The sequence below is a fragment of the Gorilla gorilla genome, chromosome 7 (genome assembly GCF_029281585.2).
Source record: "Gorilla gorilla gorilla isolate KB3781 chromosome 7, NHGRI_mGorGor1-v2.1_pri, whole genome shotgun sequence".
Classification (NCBI taxonomy): domain Eukaryota; kingdom Metazoa; phylum Chordata; class Mammalia; order Primates; family Hominidae; genus Gorilla; species Gorilla gorilla.
Window position 1 is genome coordinate 149937085 of NC_073231.2, and position 12037 is coordinate 149949121.

Here is a 12037-nt window from a genome sequence, read left to right on the forward strand (position 1 = left end):
TCTGTCTGCAGGGCTTGGCATTCCTCACACCTCCTCCCTGGCAAGGGCTGCTGTAGTCCACTTACTGGGTAGCATTCCTGCCAACCAGGGCTCTGCTGCTGCATCAGCCCTGGGAGGTGAGCCTCAGGCGCACTCTCAGCCCTGGCGGGTGCCATGCAGGCTCAGAGGGCTGTGTGCATTGCTGTGTGGTACTGTGCCAGGAGCGGTGCTGGGAAGGAGAATACACCATAGCCATGGTTTGAGGGCCTGCCAGGAGCTGAGGCACCCAGAAACCACCTAACACCATCTTTACTGCTAGGACTGAGGCTGGAGCTGGAGCCCTGCAGAGGAGGCCCAGGGTGCATGGCATGGGGCCCAGGCAAGGCCATCGCCTTGGTGTGTGATTGGGATGGAGCAGGGAGGAGCACCCGGCCTGGCTTCCTCGGAGTTGAGTCAGCCCAGGTGAGATGCCCATGAGGGGCTGGGCAGGCAACACAGTGGAGCCAGGACCCAGGAGCAGGCGGGGCACGGGGACAAGAGCCCCACGGGAGAGGGCACTGACAGGCCAGCAAGGAGAGAAGCAGGCTGTTATACTAGGACTCTGAAAGGAACTGGGAAGACCACCGTCTGTTCCAAAAGAAAGGAAAAACCTGTGGCTTTTAGGTGATGCCAGGGCCATGTCAGGGACCTTGGTGCTGCGGCTAGAGAGCCCTCTGGTCACAGGAAGGCAAAGGTGCCGCAGCCACACACAACCATGCACAGGCCTCAGGAATCAGAGCCATGCTGCCTGGAAAAGCCATAGCATCTTAGAATCAACTGAGGGCCAGGGTCCTTTCAGTACAGTGTCCCCAAATGGCCTGTTGTCTGGGAGGTTCCAAGGAGGGTGCCCTCCCTGTGCCCTACTCTGTAGGCCACTGCCTCTTCACTGGGTTATGTCTTCCTGCGGGAGGCTCCCCTCGACATGAGACCCCTGGTGTCGGGGTTAGTCTATTGATGGGGCTCCACAGTGGGGGGATGGGCAGAGGGCTCCCAGGGTGAGCACCTAGGCGACTTCCAGAGTTTCTGCAGAGGAAACACATGTCTGCTGGGTGGGCTTACGTTCTCTGTGTCCAGCATTATTCGAGGCTTAGTGGGGATGAGGGGGTATCAGGAACCCCACTGTGACTGGTAGCCTCATAATTAACTTGCCTGTCTTCAGCCCCCTTGTCCCAGAGGTTGGAGCCTCTAGTCACTTTCTCCAGTGAATACTTCCTCTGAGGTTGGGTGGACGCCTGCAGTCCCCACCCTAGCCTGGCTGGTTTCCCCTGCCTCTCAGTACCCCTAGGAACACCTCCTAGGTGGACATCACAGGGGCCTCCCATGCTAAATCAGCAAGGGAGACTCATCTGTCAGTCTCCTATTTTCCAAGAAGAAATCTCTGTTGTGGTCTCCTGTTCTCTTTGTAAGATGACATCTGATACAAAATCACCCTCCAGGCATTTTAGCTGGGCTTTGACCTCAACTGTTTTGTTTTTGAGATGGAGTCTTGCACTGTAGCCCAGGCTGGAGTGCAGTGATGCAATCTTGGCTCACTGCAACCTCCACCTCCCTGGTTCAAGCAGTTCTCCTGCCTCAGCCTCCCAAGTAGTGGGATTACAGGTGCGCACCACCATGCCTGGCTAATTGTGTATTTTTAGTACAGACGGGGTTTTACTATGTTGTCCAGGCTGGTCTCAAACTCCTGACCTCAGATGATCCACCCACCTACGCCTCCCAAAGTACTGGGATTACAGGCATGAGAGCCACCACACCTGGCAGCCTCAATTGTTTTTTAACAGGACTTTGGCAGTCACTTAAAGCACAAATCATGAAAATACATACGTGGGGGGAAAAGCTAAAGGATACCTTGCTTGTGTTCTGAGTAGTTTGTGCAGAATTCTCCCTGCCTATACAAGTGTTGAAAGGGAACCATGGGAATGGCAAGGTTGCTTTGTTAGGGAGGTAGGATTTCTGTTCTGATTTTCAGTAATGACATGGGCTGAGGCTCCACGTTTCCCCCTCCCTGAAATTTTTTTTTTTTTTTTTTGGACAGAGTCTCACTGTCGCCTAGGCTGGGTGCTATGGCGAGATCTTGGCTCACTGCAGCCTCCATCTCCCGAGTTCAAGTGATTCTCTGGGCTCAGCCTCTGTTACATGTAAAATGTTTATTTAGAAGCAGAATGTTCCCTGGTACCATAAGGAAAGATCAGCATTCAGACAAAAAGTTCTCAGCAAGTCAATTTTACTTTCTGCAGAAAAGGGTGCTCCTTGCAGATGGAATGATGGCGAGAGCACACCTGAATAAAGGAGGGAAGCATTTTTATCTCTTAATGCAGCTTGTCCCTGCTACTGTGTCCTGTCTCCATTGGCTGGAGCTAGACCTGAGCCCGATGGGCTAACAGCTTAAAAACTTTTTAAATAGGTAAAAGCAATGGAGAACAGAAGAAAAGAGGAAGTTGCTTACTAAAGGACTTAGAAAAGTAATAATATTCCCAAATAAGGAAGGGGCATAGGCTGCAAGCTGGGACATGCCTGTAAGCACGTCCAGCACAAATATCTTGGTTAAAGTACAAGGACGTAGAATGTACTACGTGCCCGTGGGCATGATTAACACAAGTATTTTGGTTAAAGTACAAGGACATAGAATGTCCTTATTCCTTCATATCTAACAGCTCCATAGGATAGGGCTTAACAAAGAGTTATTAGCACGAAGCAAGGAGGCTTGAAGGAAGTTAGTCTTTAAAAGAAACACTTATAATTTATTTTTTAACAAGAAGGGAAACTTTGAAGAGGAAACTTTTTACTTTCTACAACCTCCCGAGTAGCTGGGATTACAGGCATGCGTCACCATGCCCCACTAATTATTTTATATTTTTACAAATATTTTGGCTTCTTCCAATGTCCACGTTCTTACCAACACTTGCTAGTGTCCATCTTTTTTTTTTTTTTTTGAGTTGGAGTTTCACTCTTGTCACCCAGGCTGGACTGCAATGGCACGATCTCGGCTCACTGCAACCTCCGCCTCGCAGGTTCAAGCGATTCTCCTGCCTCAGTCTCTCGAGTAGCTGGGAGTCCAGGCATACACCACCACTCCTGGCTAATTTTGTATTTTTAGTAGAGATGGGGTTTCTCCATGTTGGTCAGGCTGGTCTCAAACTCCCGACCTCAGGTGATCCACCTGCCTCAGCCTCCCAAAGTGCTGGGATTACAGGTGTGAGCCACCACACCCAGACCTGCTAGTATCCATCTTGTAGATTACAGCCATCCTAGTGGGTGTAAAGTGGCATCGCATTTTCATTTTGATTTGCATTTACCTAATGATTAATGAAACTAAAGCATCTTTTCATGTTATTATTGGCAGTTGGTATATATATATATATATATATATATTTTTTTTTTTTTTTTGAGACAGAGTTTTACTCTTGTTGCCCAGGCTGGAGTGCAGTGGCACGATCTTGGCTCACTGCAACCTCCACCTGCTGGGTTCAAGTGATTCTCCTGCTTCAGCCTCCTGAGTAGCTGGGATTACAGGTGTGTGACACCACGCCCAGCTAATTTTTGTATTTTTAGTAGAGATGGGGTTTCACATGTTGGCCAGGCTGGTCTTGAACTCCTGACCTAGTGAGCCACCCACCTCAGCCTCCCAAAGTGCTGGGATTACAGGCGTGAGCCACCGCGCCTGGCCTGCCTGTTTTATTCTGAGAATTTTCTGGCTTTAGGTCTTAAACTTAGATCTTTGATTATTTTTCAGTTCTCGTAAATGGTGTATAAATGATGTGAGGTAAAGAAGCCAACTTCATTCATTCATTGACATTTGTTTTGCAAATCGTTGGCTTTTTGTTTTTGTTTTTTGGTTCTTTTTTTTTTTTTTTTGAGACGGAGTTTTGGTCTTGTTGCCCAGGCTGTAGTGCAATGGCTCGATCATGGCTCACTGCAACCTCCGCCTCCCAGGTTCAAGCGATTCTCCTGCCTCAGCTTCCCGAATAGCTGGGATTACAGGCATGCACCACCACGCCCAGCTAATATTGTATTTTTAGTAGAGATGGGGTTTCTCCATGTTGGTCGGTCTGGTCTCGAACTCCCGACCTCAGGTAATCTCCCTACCTCGACCTCCCAAAGTGCTGGGATTACAGGCATGAGCCACCGTGCCTGGCTGTTTTGTTTGTTTTGAGATAGGGTCTCAACTCTGTTGCCTAGGCTGGATCGCAGTGGCATGATCACAGCTCATTGCAGCTTTGACATCCCCAGGCTCAGGTGATGCTCCCACCTCACCCGCCTGAGTAGCTGGGACCACAGGCGTGCATCACTCTTGGCTTTTTTAAGACAGGGTTTCGCCATATTGCCCAGGCTGGTCTCCTGGGCACAAGCAATCTACCTGCCTTGGCCTCCCAAAGTGCTGGGATCACAGGCATCAGCCAGCATGCCCAGCCCTGTTTGCATTTGAATATCCAATTGTCCCAGAACCATTTGCTGGAGAGAGTCTTCTTTCTCCATTGGTCTCAGTACCCTTGTAAAAAAAAATCAAATGACCATAGATGTATAGTCATAGACTTTATTTGTGGACTCTCAATTCTATTCCATTGATCTATATGCCTATCCTTTTGTCAGTACTAGAACCTACTATAAACCTACAGTAATCAAGTTTTGAAATTGGGTGATATAAGTCTTCCAACTGTTTCACCATGTTAGCCAGACTGTTCTTGAACTCCTGACCTCAGGTGATCCGCCTGCCCTGGCCTCCTGACGTGCTGGGATTACTGGCGTTAGCCACTTCACCCAGCAAGCCTCCATGGTTTGAGAGGAGAAATCTTTTGTTAATTTTGTTGAGAATTCTTTTTTCTTTCTTTTTGTATTTGTTATTACTTTTTTTTTTTTCTGAGAAGGAGTTTTGCTCTTGTTGTCGAGGCTGGAGTGCAATGGTCCAATCTTGGCTTACTGCAACCTCCACCTCCTGGGTTCAAGCGAGTCTCCTCCCTCAGCCTCCAGAGTAGCTGGGATTACAGGTGCATGCCACCAGGCCCGGCTAATTTTTTTTGTATTTTTAGTAGAGACACGGTTTTGCCATATTGGCCAGTCTGGTCTCGAACTCCTGACCTCAGGTGATCTGCCTGGCTCGGGCTCCCGAAGTGCTAAGATTACAGGAGTGAGCCACTGCGCCCGGCCAAGAATTATTTTTATGTGATGAGTCACTTCTCTCTTGCTGCTTTCAAGATTCTTTGTCTTTCAACAATTTGTTATGTGTCTCCTTTAGTTTATTCTACTTAGTGTTTGTTTAACAAAAAAACTAGATGTGCAGATTCATGTTTTTCATGAAATATGGCATGTTTTTGGCCTTTTTTTTTTTTTTTTTTTTTTTTGAGACAGAGTTTCACTCTTGTTTCCCAGGCTGGAGTGCAATGGTGCAATCTTGGCTTGCTGCAACCTCCACCTCCAGGTTCAAGCAATTCTCCTGCCTCAGCCTCCCAAGTATCTGGGATTACAGGTATGCACCACCATGCCTGGCTAATTTTGTATTTTTAGTAGAGACAGGGTTTCTCCATGTTGGTCAGGCTGGTTTCGAACTCTCGACCTCATGTGATCTGCCCACTTCGGCCTCCCAAAGTCCTGGGATTACAGGCATGCGCCACGACACCTGGCTAATTTTGTATTTTTAGTAGAGTCAAGGTTTCTTCATGTTGGTCAGACTGGTTTTGAACTCTCGACCTCAGGTGATCTGCCTGCCTTGGCCTCCCAAAGTGCTAGGATTACAGGTGTGAGCTACTGCGCCCAGCCTTGGCCATTATTATTTTTTTTTTAAAGTATTCTTACTCCTTTCTCTGTCTAGTCTACTCCTGGGACTGAAATTATGCATATGTTGGTATGCTTAATAGTGTCCCACAGGTCTCTGAGGCCCAGTTCATATTTCTTTCTTTTTTTAAATTTCTCTTCCTCAGACTTCCCTTTGTATAGAGCCTCAAGGTCAGCCAGAGGTGAGAGTTTAGGGCTTTTTCAGGTCTCTCCTGAGTATATCCATAGTCCTCCGTGTGTATATGACCTGTATTCCCAAAAATGTTTTGGGCTTTTCAAAGCCCCTGTGGACATCTCATTCCCTTGCTCTTCCTTTTTAGCTTTTTGTTTAGTCTATTGTTTGTGGCAACTGTTATCCATCACCTCAGGCAGCTGGTACTGGGCAAGCCCTGAGCCGATGTGGTAGGAGTCTTCTAGGCAGCCATCAGACAAGTTCAATAACGGAGGTTCTGTGCGAATGAGGGCATTTTGCTCCCACAGTAACTAGGAATGTAGGTTCTTATTTCCAAGATTACCACTGAGCTGGAGGGCAGGGTTGAACCAGGGAAAGCTACAACCCACAAAGGCCACTGTTCTTACTGATAGTCACCTGTTTAATTGAATAACACCCCCTGGGATGACGACAGCCTTTTATTAATTTCCATAGCTCTGTAAAAGTTGATTCTGATCATTTTTGCTATGTTTTTCTTGCTCTTATTGGGCGAGGGGTGGGCACATTTTTTAGGGGTCTTTCTCCATTTTCACTGACAACTAATTTTGGATTTTTATTTTATTTTTTATTTTATTTTTTCTTGAGATAGAGTTTCGTTCTTGTTGCCAGGCTGGAGTGCAGTGGTATGATCTCTGCTCACCGCAAACTCCGCCTCCTGGGTTCAAACGCTTTTCCTGCCTCAGCCTCTGGAGTAGCTGGGATTACAAGCATGCGCCACCACACCTGGCTAATTTTGTATTTTTAGTAGAGATGGTGTGTAGAAAGTAAAAAGTTTCCTCTTCAAAGTTTCCCTTCTTGTTAAAGAATAAATCGTAAGTGTTAGAAATAATAGTTTCTTTTACAGACTAACTTCCTTCAAGCCTCCTTGTTTTGTGCTAATAATTCTTTTCTTTTTTTATTATACTTTAAGTTCTAGGGTACATGTGCACAATGTGCAGGTTTGTTACATATGTATACATGTGCCAGGTGTGCTGCACCCATTAACTCGTCATTTACATTAGGTATATCTCCTAATGCTATCCCTCCCCCCTCCCCCACCCCACAACAGGCCCCGGTGTGTGATGTTCCCCTTCCCGTGTCCAAGTGTTCTCATTGTTCAATTCCCACCTATGAGTGAGAACATGTGGTGTTTGGTTTTGCTAATAATTCTTTAAGCTCTATCCTATGTAGCTGTTAAACATGCTCACAGGCAGGTAGTACATTCTATGTCCTTGTACCTTAACCAAAATATTTGTGCTGGACGTGCTCACAGGCACGTTCCAGCTCACAGCCTATGCCCCTTCCCTATTTGGCATAAGCAACTTCCTCTTTTCCTCTGTTCTCCCTTGCCTTTATCTATTTAGAAAAGTTTTAAATTATTAGCCAGTCGAGTTTTAGTTTAGATTGTGCCATCTGGCTCTAGCCAATGGAGACAGGACACAGTAGCAGGGACAAGCTGTGTAAGGGCTAAAAATAGCTTCTCTCCTTTATTCAGGTGTGCTCTCACCATTTTTCCATCCGTGAGGAGCACCCTTTCTGCAGAAAGTAAAATTGCCTTGCTGAGAGAACTTTTTGTCTGAATGCTGATCTTTCCTTATGGTACCAGGGAACAAGCATTCTGTTTCTAAATAAACATTTTACATATAACACAGGGTTTCTCCATGTTGGTCAGGCTGGTCTCAAACTCACGACCTCAAGTGATCTGCGGCCTCCCAAAGTGCTGGGATTAGAGGCGTGAGCCACCGCACCCAGCCTCGTTTTTAAATTTTATTTGCTTTTTTTTTTTCTTGAGAGGGAGTCTTCCGTCTGTCATCCAGGCTGGAGTGCAGTGGCGCGATCTCTACTCACTGCAACCTCCGCCTCCCGGGTTCAAGCGATTCTTCTGCCTCAGCCTCCCAGAGTAGCTGGGACTACAGGCGCGCGCCACCACGCCTGGCTAATTTTTGTATTTTCAGTAGAGACAAGGTTTCACCATGTTGACCAGGATGGTCTCCATCTTTTGACCTCGTGATCTGCCCGCCCCACCCTCCCAAAGTGCTGGGATTACAGCGTGAACCACCGCGCCCGGCCTTTGCTTACTTTTTAAATATTTTACAATAAAAATATTCTCACATAACAAGATCATATTTACTTACGTTTTTGAGACGAGGTCTCGCTCGATATCGCCCAGGCTGGAGTGCAGTGGCGATCTCGGCTCACTGCAGTTTCCACCTCCGGGGCTCAAGCGATCCTCCCGCCTCAGCTTCCCAAAGCGCTAGGACCCAAGGCGCGCATCACGCGTCGGGCCATGAGTCAAGGGAATAAAAGAGAACAGGGTGCTCAGCCTGGGGGCCCAGCCTCCCGCTGTCAGGCCGCTGCCTGCGGCCGAGACCCCTGCCCGCGCCCTCTGCCAGGCTGCCCTCCAAGCCGCCCTTTCTCTGGAGGTCCTCAACCTGCAGGGGCAGCCTCCACTCGGCCATCGCGCAGCCTGGGAAGGTGGAGAAATGGAGCGTCGGGGTCTCGGAGGCGGCGTGGGAAACGCCGGGCGGAGCGGGGCGCTGTCACGGCAACAGAGAGACGCGACGGGGCCCCGCCCCACCGCCAGTTTCCACGACAACCGGAAGAGCGTGGGGAGGGAGGCAGGTGGTGCCCTGGCCCCTGACTGACGCGACCCGGGCCAGCGCGCTTCGTCCCCGCCCACCCGACAGGCCCCGCCCCCAAGCCCGGCCCCGCCCCGCGCTGCCCGGCTGTCGCGAGGTTTTGACTCTCGTGGCGCCCCAGGGGCCGACGGGAGTGGCGGCCGCGCGGAGGAGGCCAAGATGGCGGCAGCTGCGGCTTCGCTTCGCGGGGTAGTGTTGGGCCCGCGGGGCGCGGGGCTTCCGGGCGCGCGTGCCCGGGGTCTGCTGTGCAGCGCGCGGCCCGGGCAGCTCCCGCTACGGACACCTCAGGTGAGCGCTGGGCCGGGCCCCGGTCTCCGCGCGGCCCCGCATCTCCGTGAAGGTCACGGCGGGGAGGCTGCGGGCGCGGGCCTGGGCAGCGCGGAAGCGGTACCGGCCACCCAGCGTCCCCGGTCCCAGCTGCCTGCCTACCTTGAGCGTGTGGGATCAGGGCTGGGCGCCCACCTCTCCGAACGGCAGAGAGCCCGTCCCCAGCGTGGGGGTTGGCGGGACGGGCTAGCTGCCGTGGCGGGGCTGGGGCATTCCCGAATGGCGCGCCCAGGACGGCTCTTGCGGCTGGCTGTCCAAACTGGGCCCGCGTCCTGAAGTGACCCCAGCCTGATCTCGGCCAGCTGCTTGTGACCTTGGCCTGTCCCAGCACCCTTGGTCACTTCGGTCTGATCCCCGGCTCAGGATCCAGGAACACCCTCTCCTGAGAGCGAATCACGGTCTAGGGGTCAGCGGCGGAGAGGGATGGGGTGGGTAGTGGGATAGGGTGTGCCTCTGGTGCCCTGCAGGAGGAGGCCATTGCTGGGTGGAGAGGTGGGCGCTGAGAGTCAGATCCCCAGGTAGGGCTGGGTGGTGTCCTGGCAGGCGCTGAGCGGAGATCTTGCAGGCAGTGGCCTTGTCGTCGAAGTCTGGCCTTTCCCGAGGCCGGAAAGTGATGCTGTCAGCGCTGGGTATGCTGGCGGCAGGGGGTGCGGGGCTGGCCGTGGCTCTGCATTCGGCTGTGAGTGCCAGTGACCTGGAGCTGCACCCCCCCAGCTATCCGTGGTCTCACCGTGGCCTCCTCTCTTCCTTGGACCACACCAGGTGTGCAGCTGGCTGGCTGGCTGGCAGCGGGAGGTTCTGGGTGGAGCTGGTAAGGTGGAATCTTCAGCGTTCCTAACCCTTTCCCTCCCTCCAGCATCCGGAGGGGTTTCCAGGTATATAAGCAGGTGTGCGCCTCCTGCCACAGCATGGACTTCGTGGCTTACCGCCACCTGGTGGGCGTGTGCTACACGGAGGATGAAGCTAAGGAGCTGGCTGCGGAGGTGTGGGGTCTGGGGATGCCTGGGACCCAGGGCTCAGGGCTCCCACTGTTGAGATGGCAGGGTTGTGATGAGGCTCTCGGTGGCAGGTGGAGGTTCAAGACGGCCCCAATGAAAATGGGGAGATGTTCATGCGGCCAGGGAAGCTGTTCGACTATTTCCCAAAACCATACCCCAACAGTGAGGCTGCTCGAGCTGCCAACAACGGAGCATTGCCCCCTGACCTCAGCTACATCGTGCGAGCTAGGTACACGGGCTGCCCATGGGGTGGTGCCGGAGAGATGGGGGAAGGGCTGACTTGTGCTTGGAACTAAGGAGCCATGGATCTGGTCCTAGGCATGGTGGTGAGGACTACATCTTCTCCCTGCTCACGGGCTACTGCGAGCCACCCACCGGGGTGTCACTGCGGGAAGGCCTCTACTTCAACCCCTACTTTCCTGGCCAGGCCATTGCCATGGCCCCTCCTATCTACACAGATGTCTTAGAGTTTGACGATGGTAAGAGGCCTCCAGTCTGGCAGTGGCCATGTGGAATACTTCTCCACTACCCCCAGGGATGCTTTCCCTGTGTTCCTGGGTCCAGGAGGTCCTGCCCGCTTCTTGTCTGAGGCGTCTTCTGTGCATTTCTCAGGAGGCTTTTGGGCTCCTTCAGTCTTGAGTATGTCCGGTGGAGGGTACTGCCCCTTTGATGCCTTGGGTAGGGGCAGTGTCTGCTCCACAGAGCGGGGGCATGATCCCAGGTTGGACATGATCTGAGAATAGCCCTCACTGCTTGTCGTTGGCCAGGCACCCCAGCTACCATGTCCCAGATAGCCAAGGATGTGTGCACCTTCCTGCGCTGGGCATCTGAGCCAGAGCACGACCATCGAAAACGCATGGGGCTCAAGGTAAAAGGGTTGGGAGGCCATGGTGGGTATCAGAGAAGGGCTGGGAGCTGGGCAGGGCTCCTCCCCACTCCCTCCTCTGAGCCTTCCTTGTCTGCAGATGTTGATGATGATGGCTCTGCTGGTGCCCCTGGTCTACACCATAAAGCGGCACAAGTGGTCAGTCCTGAAGAGTCGGAAGCTGGCATATCGGCCGCCCAAGTGACCCTGTCCAGTGTCTGCTTGCCATCCTGCCAGAACAGGCCCTCAAGCCCAAGAGCCATCCCAGGCCTGTTCAGGCCTCAGCTAAGCCTCTCTTCATCTGGAAGAAGAGGCAAAGGGGCAGGAGACCAGGCTCTAGCTCTGGGCCCTCCTTCAGCCCCCATCATGGGAATAAATTAAGTTTCTCAATGTACATATTTGAGTTATTATATGGAAGGAGTGCAGGTTTGCAAGGGACTCTGATACCAAGACCCTTGCCTTCACAAGGCTCCCAGGATGTCCCATGCAGTGTGGCCAGCAATGCCCTGCACTGACTGGTAGCTGGGAGTCCAGACAGTGGGTGTGGGACAGAAAGCGGAGAACTGCATATTAGAGGAAGTCAGCATTTGGTGGGGTGGGGTGTCTGAGCACAGAGCTGAAAAGGGACTGGCCAGGCAGGATGTGGCCCAGGGACCTGTTGGAATGAACAGCCAAGTGTTAAGGTGTTGAACCACTTGGCCCCCATTCTGATGGCAGCAGGGAACCTTGGCTGCATTTCAACACGGGAAAGGCCTGGTCTAGGGCAGGGGCTATTGCTGGGCTGGGCTGAGAGGAAGGGGATGGCTCCCAGCCAGGTGAAGGAGTCAAGTAGACAGGCAGGATGTGTCATGGAGTGGTCCCTCCTAGCAGTCCACAGGGTAGCTAGCTGGTGGGTCCTGGCCAGAAGCTGGCAGTAGCTGGGTTCCCACAGGAGCATGCTGCTGAGGGAGGCAGACAGTGGATGCTATCTAGGAGGGTCACAGAGACATGACCCAGCACCGGCCCAGTGACCTGGTGCAGGACTCAGCTCCTGAGCTTCCCTCGTCCCTAGGAAGGGAAGGAAAACACCCATTTTCATTGCTGGTGTCCTAGCTGCAAGAGCTGAGGGGAGTGGTGGCCATAGTCCAAGGAAGGCAAGAGCTGAATGGGAGAAAGGTGGTACCAATAGGCCTGCAGGCAAGAGAGGTGCAGGCCTGGGGGACCAGGGTGGACAGTAGGAGACAAGGTCGGTGGG

The 12037-nt window shown here is 52.1% G+C and overlaps 1 protein-coding gene across 2 annotated transcripts; it reads left to right on the forward strand.

Moving 5' to 3' along the window:
- Window positions 1-303: 303 nt before the first annotated feature.
- Window positions 304-11197, forward strand: CYC1 (cytochrome c1). Of its 2 annotated transcripts, XM_004047662.4 has the most exons (8): window positions 304-441; window positions 8413-8901; window positions 9506-9702; window positions 9797-9923; window positions 10010-10167; window positions 10257-10417; window positions 10706-10806; window positions 10904-11197. In XM_004047662.4, the coding sequence occupies exons 2-8, from the start codon at window positions 8773-8775 to the stop codon at window positions 11006-11008; spliced, it is 978 nt and encodes a 325-aa protein (XP_004047710.1). In that variant the 5' UTR covers window positions 304-441; window positions 8413-8772; the 3' UTR covers window positions 11009-11197. The 2 variants fall into 2 exon arrangements, with proteins under 2 accessions (XP_004047710.1, XP_055204485.1); XM_055348510.1 differs by lacking the exon at window positions 304-441 and having other exon boundaries at window positions 8759-8901; window positions 9484-9702.
- Window positions 11198-12037: the final 840 nt, after the last annotated feature.